The sequence below is a fragment of the Catharus ustulatus genome, chromosome 1 (assembly GCF_009819885.2).
Source record: "Catharus ustulatus isolate bCatUst1 chromosome 1, bCatUst1.pri.v2, whole genome shotgun sequence".
Taxonomy (NCBI): Eukaryota; Metazoa; Chordata; class Aves; order Passeriformes; family Turdidae; genus Catharus; species Catharus ustulatus.
Genome location: NC_046221.1, coordinates 114,389,898 through 114,406,769, shown reverse-complemented (window position 1 = coordinate 114,406,769; position 16,872 = coordinate 114,389,898). Strand labels below are relative to the sequence as shown.

Below are 16,872 nucleotides of genomic sequence, written 5' to 3'. Positions count from 1 at the left end.
TACTTTTATGATAGCATATGTTTTCTCTAAGATCTAAACAGTTCTGCTTAAGGTAAAAATATTTGCTTGTTTTTGTGTGACACAAATAATTTTTATTCTGAGAAATAAACAGGGATATTTTTACATTTCTGAATATCCTTCAACCAGTTGCTAACAAAGAGTGCTGTTGAAAACTTCAAACTTTACACCGACTGTCTACCGTTCCAAAATAATTATTTTTGCAAGTACAGCTTAAGGGGCAAGGAGAAAATAAATAGAGCTTCTGCTTGTCTCAGCAGCAGTCCCATCCTGGCCTTGTTTGTAGCTAATGTAAGCTTCATCTTTTTTGACACACAGATTAGGTCCGATCGTGATAAAAGCCTTTCGCTGCGGTACAGTGTGACTGGCCCAGGAGCAGACCAGCCTCCAACAGGCATCTTCATCATCAACCCCATCTCAGGACAGCTGTCTGTGACAAAGCCTTTAGACCGGGAGCAGATTGCTTCTTTTCATGTAAGAGTTTAATTTACCATAAATCAGATTATCAAATTGAAGACGAACATCTGCTTCAAACATGACTTGAGCAGCCAGCGTTTAGTTTTGTATGAGATATGATTTGAAGAGTTTGTAGCAGATTTGTATTTATTGTGCTTAATAAGGCTAACTCTTACTATATTTAAGCAGCTTAAGTACATTAACATATGTAAACAGTGATTAAATGTATTTAGATAAAGTAATTTTAAGAGATTGAAATATGGATACTGTGGCTTATATTTCAAGTACAGGCCATTGATCACAGTCTCCACTGAATTGTATACTTTCCGAAAGTTTATTTTTAATTCAGCAACTTAAATTAGGATGTGACTGCTATTAGAATTGCAGCAGCTGTGATTTGAGAAATGGATGAGAAGAATAACGTACCAATTTTTATTTTAGGGGCAAATCTAAGCATTTTAATAGAATTGTAAATTAGGCCTGTCAGCTTATGAAAATGATATTCTTTGCTCTAAAGAAGTTGACAGAGTAGACCACAGATTCTAGTACCAGTGGAAAAGGAGAGTTCAAAGGAAGAGGGGGAAAGCAAGGTGTGACCTAAAGTTTGCTGTGCTTTGGGGAAACCATGCTGAATCTCTCAGCTCCTGGAGAGAGTTTTCCAGCATGTTGTGGATTAAAACACTCCTTGTCTTGTGCTCTGGGGAAGCCCTTTGAGTTCTGCTCCCAAACAGAGGACACAGCAGGAAGCATCTGAGGGGGAGGTGTGGGTGAAAGGCTCTCTCAAGCAACAGCTCTGGCATCCATAAGGTTTTAACTGAGGATTTGACATTGGCAATTCAGAATTTACTGACTTAGGAATTTACATTTATATGAGTCATTTCCAGAGTGGTGAGTTAATAATGCCATCTTGCTGCTTTCTAATACTTTTGTAGCCTGTGTATATGTATATGATGGGCATCAGCAGGACTGCTGTAGGAGAAAGTTGGTCTTTTCCCTAGCAATGGCACACTGGTCTAAGTACACAGATTTACATTTAAATCTGTGTATTTTTAGAGAATGTTCTCTAATAATCATTATTAATACCAGAATTCTGTATGAAAGTAGGCACTAGTAGTAATCAAAATTACATGATCTAAAATAATTTTCATCAAATCAAAGAAGGAAGTCTGCAACTTAGAATAGTTTGGAAGTCTGAACATCAGTTCCATTAGTAACTTGGGGATTTGAAAGCCCAGTATGAAACAGCAGTGGCAGATAACAAAATACACTGAGAAAAAATGTCTGGCCTGAAACTTCCTGCCACTATTATTAAAACTATTTGCACCTGTATGTTGTGCAAATTCTAATACTTTAAATGATTTTTTGCAGCTGAGAGCACACGCAGTGGATGTAAATGGAAACCAGGTGGAAAATCCTATTGACATTGTTATTAATGTCATTGACATGAATGACAATAGACCTGAATTCTTACACCAGGTTTGGAATGGGACAGTCCCTGAGGGATCAAAGCCAGGTAATACATGGGTTTTTGGGAGGCAGAGATATTATTTTGAAGTATCATATTTGCAGTATCATTTTGAAGGTGTGAAGAAGGGGTTGCTGTCAGACCTTGTAATACTTCGAAAGGTGTCTTTAGTGTGATGAGCAGAATCTCAGACTTTATCTTCTTATTTCACCCAGTTTTTAATACACTTTTTAGCATGCTGAGATTCACTTCCAAAAGGCAAAAATTGCTATGTACAGGAACTAAAACCAGGGAATGCTTTAAGAATATGGCTTCTGGTTCATGGTTTTCAAAATCCTAATTATAACATCACAGTTCTTACATTTATTTTTATGATAGACATTGATGTTCATTTAGTTGACAGGTCAGGGTATAAGAAACTTCCGAAATGTCGCTAGATTCAGTTCTAGTTCTGATTCCCAGAGGCTTTGCAAATACTGGGATTTGAAATCAGTGTCATTTGAATTCTTGAGAAAACCTAAGTGTTGTTCAGATCTCATTAAAATTCTAATCAGCTCAGACTAAAGTTTGCACTATGGCTGAAACCACTTTCTTAATTTGTCAGAAGTGCAAAATGAAAGGTTAGCACCAGAAATGTGTTTTCTAACTTTGCAATGTTTACTTGGCATTTGAGATCTATCTCAAAGACTTTTGAAAGAGTATTATTTATATTGATTTTCAGTCACTATCAGTATGTCTCCCAAATCTGAACGATAAGTATATTTCCTTTGGCCCAATTAATAATGTAACTATCTAAACATGAGATGTTCTCTTGTTACAGAAATGTTATTTGTGGCAGAGCTGTAGGATTCCATTGTTTATATAGCTTCTTCAGTTATAAGCAAATCTAGTCTTCCATAAACACAAAGTATTTTTATCTCCTCTTATGTATTTTAATTACTCTGTTGGTGAGTCTTGAGTTTAGCCAGTTTGTTTTAAGTAAAGAAGGAATGTGCAGATTTTACCAAAAGAAATATGTGCTCTGACCACTGCTTGTAAAGCGATCTTGTATAATCTGAGTGTAAACTGTTTATATAACATCAATTATTTATCCTGCTGCTAGGAACCTACGTGATGACTGTTACTGCCATCGATGCTGATGATCCCAACGCCCAGAATGGGATGCTGAGATACAGAATCTTGTCGCAGGCCCCGAGCAGCCCCTCTCCAAACATGTTTACGATCAACAATGAAACGGGCGACATTATCACTGTAGCAGCTGGGCTCGACAGAGAGGTATGGCAGGTCTTAATCCCACGGGCTGGGCTGCATTTAGGGTTGGGAAGATGCAGGGCTCGGCGGTGTGGGTGGGTGAGAGGCTGGACAATAGCTGACAGTGTGCACCTGCAGGCAGTCGTATCCAGGGCTGCATCAGAAGCAGCATGGCCAGCAGGTCAAGGGAGGTAGTTCTCCTCCTCTGTTCTGCTCCTGTGAGACCCCACCTGCAGTCCTGCATCCACATCTGGGGTTCTCAGCACAGGAAATATGTGGACCTTCCTAGAGCATGTCCAGAGGAGGGATGTGAAAATCATCAGAAGGTTGGAGCACCTCTCCTAATCCTGTGAAAACAGGATGAGAGAGCTGGGACTGTTTAGCCTGGAGAAGAGGGGAGACCTTATTGCTGCCTTCCAGTATCTAAATGGGGCCTACAGGAGAGCCTGGAGAGGGATTTTTGATAAGGGCATATAGAGGTAGGACAAGGATATGACAGTAAACTGAAAGCAGGTACATTTAGATCAAATAAAAGGAAGAAATTCTTTACTGGGAGGGTGGTGAGACATGGGAACAAGTTTCCCAGAAAAGCTGTGGATGCCTCATCCCTGGAAGTGTTCAAGGTTAGGTTGAATGGCGTTCTGAGCATCCTGGTGTAATTGGAGGTGTCCCTACCCAGGGCTAGGTGTTTGCAGCTAGAGGATCTTTAAGGTCACTTCTAGTCCAAACAATTTCATAATATTTTGAAATATTTCTCCCCCTCCTCAGTCTTAACTTGCTCCCTTTTTTCACCCTGTTGACCCTGGTCATTGTCCTAGTCCCAGAGTACAAAAATTCAGAGGAGAGAAAATTATGTTAGAGATGAAAATTGGACCTACATATTCCATACATACAGCTAATCTTGGCTATGTGGGGTCATGGAAGAGATCTTGTCCCATAAACCTGTTTGCTCTTAAGGAACAGGTGCACACTACAGCAGAGCAATGTAATAATAATAATAATAATAAAAATAATCCGTCAGTAATTCACTGCTATGTGCTGAGCAAGGTCCATCTTGTCTAGATAATTCTTCACTATGCCCACCACTGGAGAAGGAGTGTGCCAGATCCTCTGCTCTGATGCACCCATCTGTGAGGTTGGGAATAAAAATATTTCCCTCCCAGCTCCAAATCTGTGACACTAACTGTGCTTTTAAACCACTTGAAAACTTCACAAGAGATAAGCATTACTTTATAAACAAGCTCTAAAATCTAAACAAATCTCTTTTGAATACATCTTATTTCAACTTCTGTATTACTAACCTCATTTTAGCTCATTAAATCCAAAGTACTGGATTTGATGTTCATCTTTTAGCTGCTTGTTTATAGTTATTTAAAATGGAGAATAAAAATGCTTTCTGAAGTTCTGCTTTTGTTATTAATATTCTGATGCATTTCAGTCTGAAAGGGGCAATCAGAAGATTTGAAAAGCTAAACAGACTGTTAGATATTGCTATTAATTTTTGAGGTTTTATTAACATTCATTCTATTTAAGTTGGATTTGAAGACAAGGGATTTGAGCAGAGGAAAACCCTGAACTTTACAGTATTGCCCTACTAAATTAAAAGAATGATGGGCAGCTTTGCCCTTGTTTTTGAAATCCCCTGGTCATCTTTGACAGATGAACTTTCGGAAGGACATAGCAATAATTCTTGAGGTTTTATCACTTGGTGACTAGCTATACTGGAGAGATTTAACCTGGAAGAAACCAGCTGCCTGTGGAACTTAGACCCTCACATTAACAACTCAAAAAGCCTTGTCATTCACCATCAGTTTTCCTGATGGATCACTCTGCTGATACCCAAATGGGTATATATAAACATTTCTTGAACATATTGGATATTAATGATTAACGTTAAATCATTCAAATATTAAATTAGATTAATATGAGATAAAATGGTTTCCTTCCCAAGCTTTGCTTCCTCCATTTCCTGAGTCATTTTTGGAAGTCAATCAAATTAAAATGTCTGGGAGTCTAGAGAGGCAAAGCTGAATCATCTTCTGACAGTGGACCGGGGAGTGCCTTGTGGTCTGTATACCCCTGCTGGTCTGCTTACTTCTGCTTTTTCACTCTTTTCTACACATCTTGTCTCTCTTTATAAAGCTGTAATTAAAGTCATAAAGTATTAGACATAATTTTAAATTCTTAAATAATGTGACACATTTTTTATGGGAGCATAAGTGTTGTAGGCATTAAAAAAAAAAAAGTGGTTCCTCTGATAGCAGTCCTTATCTGCTGGTATTTTAGATTAACATGCACAATGCATTATCTGTGCTAACATGCGCAAGAGGAGATTTGCTTAGGTAAGGAAACTCAGCTTAAGGCAGAAGAAATCTTTCATTTGTTATCTCAAAAGATGCTGTTTCATGAGATCCAGCTGCTCTTATTTCTTCCGTTATTGCTGTGGAATTCACTTCAGCATTAAAACATCTGCCTTACTGCTGGAGGTGCTGAAGAAGCCAGGCAGGGTACTTAAATTTACACACTGACATTCCTGCCTCACGTGAGGTTAATTCAGTGAAGTGCTCTTTTATTTGGCCTGTGTTGAAGTGGAAAGATGTGAACTGATGAGGTCTGCGTTCTTTCTTGAAGCTGCCAGTTCTCTTTTGGACGTGTTGCTGCTAAGTCTCTGTGCAGGCTGCTGACACATGCTCCACTGCTTATTCCTGGCTGCTTCTCAAACCACAGTACAAAGAGGAGACCCCCTTTCACCTCCCCCAATTTCCCCATGCTTGGAAAGTTGTGTGCTTGTTGATTTCTGAAATTTCACTCTCAGCAGTTGATCTACTTTATGTGAGTGCTGGGAAGAGGGAAATAAAACCAAGGAAACTAAACAAAAACACTGATATGCTGTCTTTTGGGGCACTTTCTGGGGAAGTTTTCAGTGTGCCCATTCTGTTGGAATTAAGTAAGACGATTGTAAGGAAGCTGAGTCTCTGTATAATAATAATGGAGTTTCCTTAATGAAATTTGCTTCTTGGGATCAATGTGTTAAGACCCAGATGAATCAGAAGCACCTGCTGTTTCAATAACATGGAATCATATGGCAGTGTGATTTGCTTCAATACTGCTTTAGATTTTATTGCTTCACAGTAAGCAAACTATTATTTTTTCCTGGATGAAAGTGGTAAAAGCATTTCTTTGATTCCCTCATGACTGCTACTCTTATTGGTGTCATGAAGGAAGCCTTTAGGATGTTTAAAGTCTTTTGTAGGTCAGTATGCAAGTATATTTTTCAAGCCAGAATTTATATATATATATATGTATATTTATGCATTATTAAACATATATACTGCATTTCTGTAGATTTAATACTAATCTTGCTTTTTTAAAGAATTGCAGGATGCATATATAACAGTTCACATTTGGTTGTCTTGTAAGGGTTTCTGTGTGAAAGAGGGCATGAACATAAATCATTATCTTCAGTGGGAGATAAAGATCCACATACCTTATTTTAAAAACTTTCTTTTCTGTGACTCATAGTTGCTGCTTGGAAATGTGCAAACCGTTAAACCTCTCATGCCTGTCGTACTGTCTGGCCAGAGTTTGAAAGAAAGCTAAATACTATCAGTGGAATTATCCTTGCTCGTTTTTTGTATTAATACCTGTAATTGCTTTTTTGGTAAATGGTGTGATTCTAGGGGTCTCCTGCTTAGGGTTAGAAACTGAACTCTCTGATCCTGATGGGTCCATTCCAAGTCGGCATGTTTCATGATTCTATAAATTGTTTCCATGAGAAGTAATCTGTCATATACCCCACTCTTTAGACAAAGAAAATAAAGTACCAAGTGGAAATAAACCCCCAAAACATAAAAATAGGCTCTTCTTGAAATATTTTTATTTTACCAAATGCTTTTTACCTGTGTTAGTAAACCATTTGTGAAATTGCTGTTTGAAAGTAATAGCAACTCCTTATGTTTGTGTCCTTTCTTTTGGGAAGAACTGAATGGTAGCACTTCTCTCCAAGGAAGGACGATGAATTGGTAAATAAATGAAGGAGCATGCATAATTGACAGCAATGAGTGAAAATAAACTTTTCAGCAATTCTATACGGAAAACATCTTTACGATTTTCCTTTTTTTTTTTCTTTTTCAATAGAGCCTTGTGGATGTTGTTTTACACAACTCACCAGGCTGAGGTCACCAGGCGTTTCTGGTGCTCAGGGACCCTGGCCCCACTCCAGCAGGGAGGGGGGAGCGAGTGCTTGGCTCAGGGGCTGTTAGCAGCAGTGGGGGGAGAGGGGCCCATGGCTGCCATACTCAGCCAGGGAGTTTAACATTTATGGAAATAGCCCGTTTGGTGCTTCCCTCCCCCTTTCTCCCAGTGCCCTTACTCGTCTCTGTTGGCCTCGACATCTTTGGTTTCCATAGAGATCACAAGAAGTTGCAGCAGCAGTTTTATACTCGGGCTTGGCTGAAACAAAACCTTGGCAGTTGTGACCGTTTGGCCGACAAACCTACCTTGGCTCAGTGCTCTCAAATGCTTTTGAGGACTTTCCCTGGTTTAGTATAAAATGCACTCTGGTTCTCTTTTCGCCATTTGAAAAGCATTATTAAACCTGTGATCATGCGTTAACTGTCTAAAGTGGTTTGATTTATTAGAGTAGGAAGCAGTCAGCCTGTCCTTACCTTGATGGTCTTTGAAGAAAGTCAAACAGTAGTTCAGTATAAGCAACCTGCTGATGTATTCCTGTGGCACAAACTTTGCTCCTGTCATTTTGGGTGATGCTAACTAGAATAAACTGTGTGATAGGCTCCATTGCGTAGCAGAGTGCAATTTTGGAAACACCTGCTGTCCTATGGTAATGTTAGTTTTGTCTAAAACTTATGTTGTCACTTTGTGTTTTAGAAAGTACAACAATATACATTAATAATTCAAGCTACGGACATGGAAGGAAACCCAACATATGGTCTTTCAAACACAGCAACTGCTGTCATCGCTGTGACAGATGTCAATGACAATCCTCCAGAGTTCACTGCCATGACTGTAAGTACAGCTTAGGAGTTACTGAAGGATGTGCATATTTATAACCATTCTCTGTTTCTCTCATTATATTCACAGACAGTAAATATTTATTACTTATTAAATACCATACTGGCAGGCATAATCAAAATGCATGCAGAATATATATCCCTTACATACAGTGTTCTGCTTTTGACCAAAGGGCAAAAGCTGACAAGGGAATCAAGCCATTGTTTCTCTGGGTGGCCTCAGGTAAACTTCATTAGGTAAATTGTCAGAGCTCCAGTGAAGAGAGATGGGCTGCCCTGATTTGATGAATGTTCAGCCTGCTGTGGCTCTTGCATGCTCCTCCAGCTGAGGTGAAGCATTGCCGTGGTTTTTGCAGTTCTACGGGGAAGTACCAGAGAACAGGATGGACGTGATCGTGGCGAATCTGACGGTGACGGATAAGGACCAACCGCACACGCCGGCGTGGAACGCGCTGTACCGCATGACCGGGGGAGACCCGACAGGCCGCTTCACCATCCTCACCGACCCCAACAGCAACGATGGGCTGGTCACTGTCGTCAAGGTGAGGCACGCCTGCGTTCCAGGGAATTCAGCAGAGGTGGTGGATGTGGGGCTACTCTGAACGGGGGGAGATGGTAATTCCTGAGGCCAGCGTGAATCTGGAATAAAAGGGATGCTCCCTTTCTTGTGGAAGTAATCTGTCTCTCTGAATGTTACCTTGCTTATGCTATCAATGGTATTCTACCTGCTTGGTTTTAAAAATCAGGCTAGGTTATTAGAAATTGCAAATCTTTACTCTTTATTTGCTAAAAGTTAGAAATCGCTCTGTGAAAAAGTGTCTGCTTAGCACTTTTTGCTAGCCTAAAGGAACAACTTCCTACCTCCTCTGCTAGTAGTCATGCATGTTGTCTGCACATTTTATGTCAAGATGTTCCATTAAGGAACAGATACAGGCAGTCAAAGCACAATCAAGAGTGGAAAAAATGATAGGTGGGAGGGTATTTCTACAAGAGACATTTAAAGACTGGCTATTTTTAAAACCTCATTTAAATACCTTTTATGGAATAACCTGTCTATCTTCATTCTCCAGCCAACACAGCTCTGTGTTGAGGGATGACTTATTTCAAGTGATAATAACAATGTGGTTCTATAATTAAACCTGCCAGGCAGTAGCCACCTTTCCTCATGATCCTCTGATAAATGTCTTGTCTCTGAGTTGGCCTGCTCTGGTTTTGGCTGATCCATTTCAAAGTCAAATGTGCGATGCCAGCAGTCCCATTTGGAAATTAAAAAATGCACTTTTTCTTTTCTGTTTTTGTGTCTTTTTTTTTGTTTGTTTTGTTTTGTTTTATTTAATTTCATTTTGTTTGATTTTAATCCTCCTGGTATCTAGGTGAAAGAAAGAGACAGCTTACATGGAGCATTAATAGTAATTTCACTGGGTTTTTTTAAGAACTGTCTTCTCTGGTTTATAACTGCTCTTCCCCAGAGGTACCAATTGTTGTATTGCAGTCTTCCAGAAGGAATTATGTGAGTGTCTGTGCTTTTCAGCACTCCTTTAAGTGCCCAGACACGAGAAGAGTTGGAAACCTGCCTACAGTTTTTATTGGCAGTGCAATGATTTGATCTGTCCACCTGTAATGAAGATTAAATTGCCTCTTGTCACTTACTTCATATAGTCACATGCCAACTGCCCCAGTAAGGCACAGGGTTTTCTTCCAGTCTGGGATCTGTGTGAGTAGTACAGTGCATAGTACAAAGGCAAATCCTGTCTCCAGGAATGCCTCAACCCTGTGCAGCATGACAGAGGAATTCTAGATTTGCACTCTTTTTATGTCTCCTTAAATTGGACTTCTGGCTCAGTGAGGGAAATCTCCAAACTGAAGGTTGTCTTCACTGGGAAGATGGAAGCTGTAGGTGTATCAGAATTGAGGTTGGCTGGGATTACCAGGAGTCTTTCTAGGGAGATGTTGAGGACATGAGAATCTCTGATCTATGGGAATGGCTATAGTCATGAATGTGTTAGAAGGAAACTTCCATCCTTCTAACAGTAAGAGGCAGCTTTCTGTCCCCAGGAGAGATCATCAGGAGGCACATGTGAGTGCCTGGCACAAAGCTGGGAACTTCTTCATCATTTTGTGGTTAAACTGTTTGTTTCCTCATTTGTCTCTAATGGCAGTGCCGGAGTAGGTTAAATCCAGGAATGACAAAGTTTGTAGCTTTTCTGACCTCAAAACTGCTGCTGTTGCTGCTAAGCAAAACCCCAGCACATGGGCTTGTGTTGAGCTCATGATACTGTGTTCTCTTCAGACTCTGTGCTCATTTTTGAGAAAACCAGTACAAACTAATCTTTCAAAATGCGCTTTAAATTTAAAATGTTGTTGTGTTTCCATTGCTGCTGTGAGTCAACATTAACACTTCCTGCTCTTTTCTCTTCCCAGCCTATTGACTTCGAGACCAACAGGATGTTTGTACTCACCGTAGCTGCGGAAAATCAAGTGCCTTTGGCTAAGGGGATTCAGCATCCTCCTCAGTCAACAGCAACTGTGTCCATCACGGTCATTGATGTGAACGAGAGCCCATATTTTGTTCCAAACCCCAAGGTCGTGCGTCAGGAAGAAGGACTGATGGCTGGCAGCATGTTGACAACTTTTACTGCTCAGGACCCGGATCGCTACATGCAGCAAACATCTCTAAGGTCTGTCTAAGCATTTTGCAATATCTGTGTTGTGGAATGGGTGGGGAGCAGAGAGATGTGAAATGATTGCATTTACTATAGCATGCAGCTATCCCAGCACATCCTGTGGGTTTTGTGCAGCTCTCTCCAAAGGGATTTTTGGAGGGGGCTGTAGAGAAGGTGAACTGACCAGTATTTGTTGGTGTGTAAACTGGGTCGTTTTCTCAACCTAAGTCCCATTTCATCAAGACAGAATGCAGTTATGCATCTCTGGTAAAGTATATGTTCTATCCCAACAAATTCAGTTAGAGCAGACACGTGCTTCTGCGAACTAAGATCATTTGCAATTGAAATTCACCTATAATTTTCACACGGCAACAAAATTAGATTGTTGATGAAATCTGAAGGGTTTTCTTTTAATTTTTTCTCCAGCAATGCAAAGTGGTGGTGTTGTCTGTCTCTGAACTCTTGTAGTGATAGCTGTGATCATAATTTGATCATAATTTTTCTCACGTCTAAGACTTTGCTACATGAGCATGCCTCATATAATACATGGTCATTATGTGCAAAGCTAAGGCTATGACTGCCCATGGGTCAGGATCCACCTTATCCAGCTTTTTTCTTTTAAGCTCGTGTACAAGAAATGCCAGAGTTTATGTTCTGTCTTTCCTTCCAAAATCAAGATTATCACAATTATTTTTCTCTTGATTTTTGGTTAGCTGTTTGTGATACTTTGCTCATTTCTGGACGTAACCATCATGGAAATGACAGCATGAGGCCTTCAATACTAAGATAGCTTGCACTTGATATTAAAGGGAAAAATTATCAGATAAAATAATGGTTTTGAAAGACACTTCTCTTTCAAATTATGATGAGAAACATGCAGCAAAACCAGGGCCTCTGAGAATGAAGTGATACTGAAGTGCTAGAACAATGTGAGTTAGTGGAACTAACACTCCATTTTTACCTGTCTCCCGCTCTCAGCACTCTGACAAGATGAAAATTAGTATGAATAGCTCTGTAGGTGTAGAAAAACCAAGAAGGATCCTGGCTGAATATTTTAATTGAGTCTGAGTATTAATGTTACATAGTTTATGGTAATTACATGATTTCCTTCAGTTACATGATAGCTTACAGGGCAAGGCACTTCAAAAATCGAAATACAGGACTGGTTTTAATATGTATTTCCAAGAAATTTACTTAACAGGGCTTGATAAATAGAAATTTGTAAAATGTTATCTTCAAATTCCAAAAATTTTTTCAGAATACAAATAAAAATACTGTCTTTGTTGTCAATATTTTTGTTGACAGATAAATAACACAACTTATAATTAAATACACAGGTACTCAAAACTTTCAGATCCTGCAAACTGGCTGAAAATTGACCCCATTAATGGACAAATAACTACTACAGCTGTTTTGGATAGAGAGTCAATATATGTGCAAAACAATATGTACAATGCAACATTTCTCGCTTCTGATAATGGTATGTATCAATATTGTGTATTTTTTTCAAAAAGCTTTTCTTTGTGATTGAATGGCATCCAGTTTTACTAGGGCAGAAAACAGGATATGCTTAGAATACATCCCGTTGGAAATCTGTATTACTGTCAGACTGTGTATAATTTCCCAGCTACTTGGGAAATGGCTGAAAAATAATTCTCTGAGTTTGCAGAAGAACACTGTCTTGGTTACATTAGTTGAGTTGACAGAAAGTTGAAAAAGCCCTGCATGGGAGTGTGGTAGGTTGAGTGAATGCACAGCATGAGTGTGCTATATGGGGAGTAATGTGTCATCGGAAGGGCTTTGTATTTTCCCACATCCAGGCTGCAGCAGTGCAGAGGGAAAAGTATCTTTTTGTTGTCAGTTTGTTAATGACAATTAACACTGCTCAGAAATGAGTCCTTTGATTTCAGCTGGAGTGCTGTACTGTTCATAGCTGATAGCGGAAAGATGGGCGGGCACAGTTAGAAACATTCTCACATTAGAAGGAAAAACTGAAACACTGGGGCTATATGCCTTGGAAAGAAGACTTGATAAAATTTCTGAACTGGAACCTAGATCAACTGTTTCTATACTTTGGCTCTGTTCTGGAGAAAAAACCGTAAATGGAACTGGGAGATTATGGGAGGTGGATTGCGAAACATTGGTAGTTATACTAAAAATTCAGTGCCAAATGATCACATCAGTGTGTGATTCCAGCAAGGTTTATGGAAGCATCAGACATTCAGTGTGGATAACAGGAATGTCTAGAAATAGCATGCTGAAAATCAGTATTAGAAAGAATTTAAATGGCACATTTATGGTAAAGGGTGATCTTAAGCCTTCAAAGTTGGAAATAATTTCTCCAGAGGACAAACCATCCCAATTTTGCACCTTCTTCTTTGAAGCCTTTGATGTGGACCATCTCTGGAGATTAACTGTCTGTCTGGTCAGTGAAGTGGATGAGTCCCTGATCTATGGTTCTGCAGTTTTTGCTGAATTGTGCTGAGTAGGGCCATTTTTCTGAGAGCAGACTACATAAGAATTATTAGGAGCACTTAGATAGGTTTTGTAAAAGACAGAATCCCAAAACTGAGGTAAACATTTTTACTGAGGTAAAAAGAGTGTTGACGCAGCTTCATTTAAATAACTTTGCAACTGGAAACAGGCTTAATGCTATTTCCTTTTCTTTTAGGAATACCCCCGATGAGTGGAACTGGCACACTTCAGATATACCTGCTGGACATCAATGATAATGCCCCCCAAGTGCATCCAAAAGAAGCCACAACTTGTGAAACACTGCAGCCTAATGCTATTAACATCACTGCTGTAGACCCTGACATAGATCCAAATGCAGGCCCGTTTGCCTTTGAGCTGCCTGACACACCTGCTAGTATTAAGAGGAATTGGACCATTGTTCGAATTAGTGGTAATTAACAAGTCTGTTACCCTGAGTGTCACATAGCAGTTTGAGCAAGAAGTTAATGCTGAGCTCAAACATGAGCTATTTTTGCCAACACTATTTTAATCCCATGTGAGCAATAGATTACTTTTTAACCAGTGCCTTATTTCCACACACAGGTGATCACGCCCAGCTCTCCTTAAGAATCCGGTTCCTGGAGGCTGGCATCTACGACGTGCCCATAGTAATTACAGATTCTGGAAATCCACATGCGTCCAGCACTTCCTTGCTGAAGGTGAAAGTTTGCCAGTGTGACATAAATGGAGACTGCACTGATGTTGACCGGATTGTTGGTGCAGGGCTGGGCACTGGTGCCATCATTGCAATTCTGCTTTGTATCATCATCTTGCTCAGTGAGTAGATACCTCCCTTAATTCTGACTCCTTTACTTTTGTTTTGCAAGTATAATATCACATTTTAGTATCGGGTATCTTGACAAAGGGGAGTTATTAAAGGCTCAGGTCCAGGAATTACTGCTCCATGGTTGAGTGTTTTGGACAAGTACGAAAACTTCCTGACAGTACAGGATTTGGAGTTGGACAGAGTACAGCTAGCACCTGTTTGGCAGTCAAGTCCTGCATTGGGTTTGTGAAAGAGATTTTCCATTTATATCTATGGATACTTGTAATGTTACATCGGTGAGTAGCCAGGTTGAAGATGTGGTTAGTCCCCAGGCATCTCATCTCTCTTGTGCTGCCAGTATTGTGTGATTTGGTGCCACACACAGTGGGTAACAACAGCGCTTCTAAGGAGTGCTCTGATGTTACTACTACTATTGCTGTGCTTCAGATAAATGCAGGTAGGAACTACTGTTGGAAAGTAACACATCACAGTCCTTCACATAAGGCCTGACAAGAAAAGCAGGTGTTGCAATGGTGCATCTGTTTACGAACTGCATAAAGCTGTACTAGTATTTTATTTTGTGTGAAGTACATTGAGTAAGGGAAATGACTAAAAATCATGTCTGTCCAGTGTAGTAAATTAGATGCTAGCTCTCCTGCACATTGGAGTTAACTGATTGCCTATTGTGGTGGAACACAAGGGAGAGATTAGCCTGGTCATAGTACACTATGCACCCATCTAGAACATAGAAAATTATGGAAAGGAGTAATAAAAATAAAAAAAAAAAGAGTCTGCTGAAGCACATGATTCTACACAAGCACGCAGAGCATTTGGTTTCTTGATACAAGATACTTTTGAAGTGCTATGTATGAAACTAACAGAACCTTATTGAAAGAGAGATTTCTTTCTGAATATAGTGGTTTATGAAGCATAGTCTTTCCTAATTCATTTCATGACAAGTTTATTTTGCAGATGTGGAATGGGCTTTTTACTTACAACCTTGAATATGTGATAGATTTCCAAACCAAATTCCAAGTCTAAACATCTCTTGCTTAAACTGTCTTTTGTCAAATTTTGAATGTAAAAAATCCTCTACCTTATCCACAACAGTCAAATGCAACTTAATTGCTTTTTACTTTTTTCTTATTTTTAGATCTTGACATTAAATTCCTACAGTTTTCTGTGGCTGTATTTCAAAATCAAGATGTGGTTTTGTCTCTTCCATTTTTGCATTACAGTTTTAGTTTTAATGTTCGTGGTATGGATGAAACGCCGTGATAAGGAGCGTCAGGCAAAGCAGCTCTTGATTGATCCTGAAGATGATGTGAGGGACAACATTCTGAAATATGATGAAGAAGGGGGTGGAGAAGAAGATCAGGTGAGGAAATGTTAATGGGTTTTATGTATAGATTTGCACTTCTCCCTGCACTTCATTTTGTTTACATTGAGACACTCTGGTTGATAGCTAGTTTTTACATTAAGTGGTGAAGGCAATAACTTTAAATAAAACATTGCTCTCTCATTTTGTTTTTTGCTGTTGCAGATATACCAATTGCTTGCCATTTGGATAAGATGTAAAAACAGGATCTTGTCCTCTTGCAGTAAAAGCATCCTGACCAGATTCCAGCTAAAGCTGTTACATTTAAATGAAAGTTAACATCCACTCTCATTGCTATGTGTAAACTTTCCTCACTCCTTGTCTGGGAACTTGTTGTGCAGCAACACAAGTGCAGGGTGCCTGATATCATCTAAACCAAATATAACCCTTTCTTGGTGGTGGGTGAATGTCTTTCTAGATATATAGTAATGTTGGCTATTGACAGATCTGCCACTACTGGGATTTCAAGCATAGAAAGCATTTAGGTTTCAAGTAACTGTCAGGGCACATCTGTGTTTATTCAAATACCTTCCCAGGCAGATGCCATATGCATTTACTCTTATGTCACCTCTGGTTGAACCACTGGTGATATGTCAGAGGACTAGGAGTGATGTGTATATGCTAAGAATAGCTTCTTTTTCCCCCTGTCTCTCCAAGTTAGTGGATTTTCAAGCAGTGTGATTTCCTTCCTTCAGAGGACATTTACTAAGTGCTTTATGAACGTGACAAACAGAAGATTTATGCACATTATTAATGGTAGAAGTAAGTGTAGTAATTACAAAGAGAACAGTGCATATAATAGAGTCTAAGAAATTTTCCAGTTAAAAGCCTTGAAAAATTAAGTGCAATTCTTGCACACATCCCCAGTCTCAGTCATCTGGCACTTGAGTTATCTGAAAAGTGTCTCCCTTCACTGGTACAGACTTCTATAGTTTCCTTCTGCTCATTTGTTTGTTTGTCTGAAATTTGTGTTCCCCTTAGTAATTTCCATGCTTCCTGCATTTCCCCAAGTACTGTTTCTACTTCCTGGCTTTTCTGCATAATGTTCTTCTTAGGCAGTTTTCAAAGGAAACTTCAGTTTATGCAGTTTTGGAAAAATGCTTATGTTAAATAAAGTGAAAACCCTTTGAGTCTATGCATGTATTCCAGTTGTTTGTACGTAGTTTGAGGACAAGAACTGCATCCCATTCATGCATCTGTTATTGTACAGGAAAGATTTTTACAGTCTTACAGTCTTTACAATTTTACCATCTTAAAAGAACATTAGGAAAACTCAATCCTGTGAGAAGTAATTTTTCAGTTCTCATATGGGATTTTGAGCTCTTGTTCAT

The 16,872-nt window shown here is 39.4% G+C and overlaps 1 protein-coding gene across 2 annotated transcripts in view; it reads left to right on the top strand.

Moving 5' to 3' along the window:
* CDH2 (cadherin 2) overlaps positions 1-16,872 on the top strand; it is a 115,012-nt gene that overhangs the window by 78,629 nt on the left and 19,511 nt on the right. For both annotated transcript variants that reach the window (XM_033059124.2, XM_033059133.2), the window contains exons 5-14: positions 337-492; positions 1,843-1,987; positions 3,042-3,214; positions 8,078-8,215; positions 8,577-8,762; positions 10,642-10,898; positions 12,221-12,363; positions 13,555-13,788; positions 13,941-14,174; positions 15,402-15,541. In XM_033059124.2, coding sequence (XP_032915015.1) covers positions 337-492; positions 1,843-1,987; positions 3,042-3,214; positions 8,078-8,215; positions 8,577-8,762; positions 10,642-10,898; positions 12,221-12,363; positions 13,555-13,788; positions 13,941-14,174; positions 15,402-15,541 — 1,806 coding nt within the window. The remainder of the gene's footprint in view (positions 1-336; positions 493-1,842; positions 1,988-3,041; positions 3,215-8,077; positions 8,216-8,576; positions 8,763-10,641; positions 10,899-12,220; positions 12,364-13,554; positions 13,789-13,940; positions 14,175-15,401; positions 15,542-16,872) is intronic.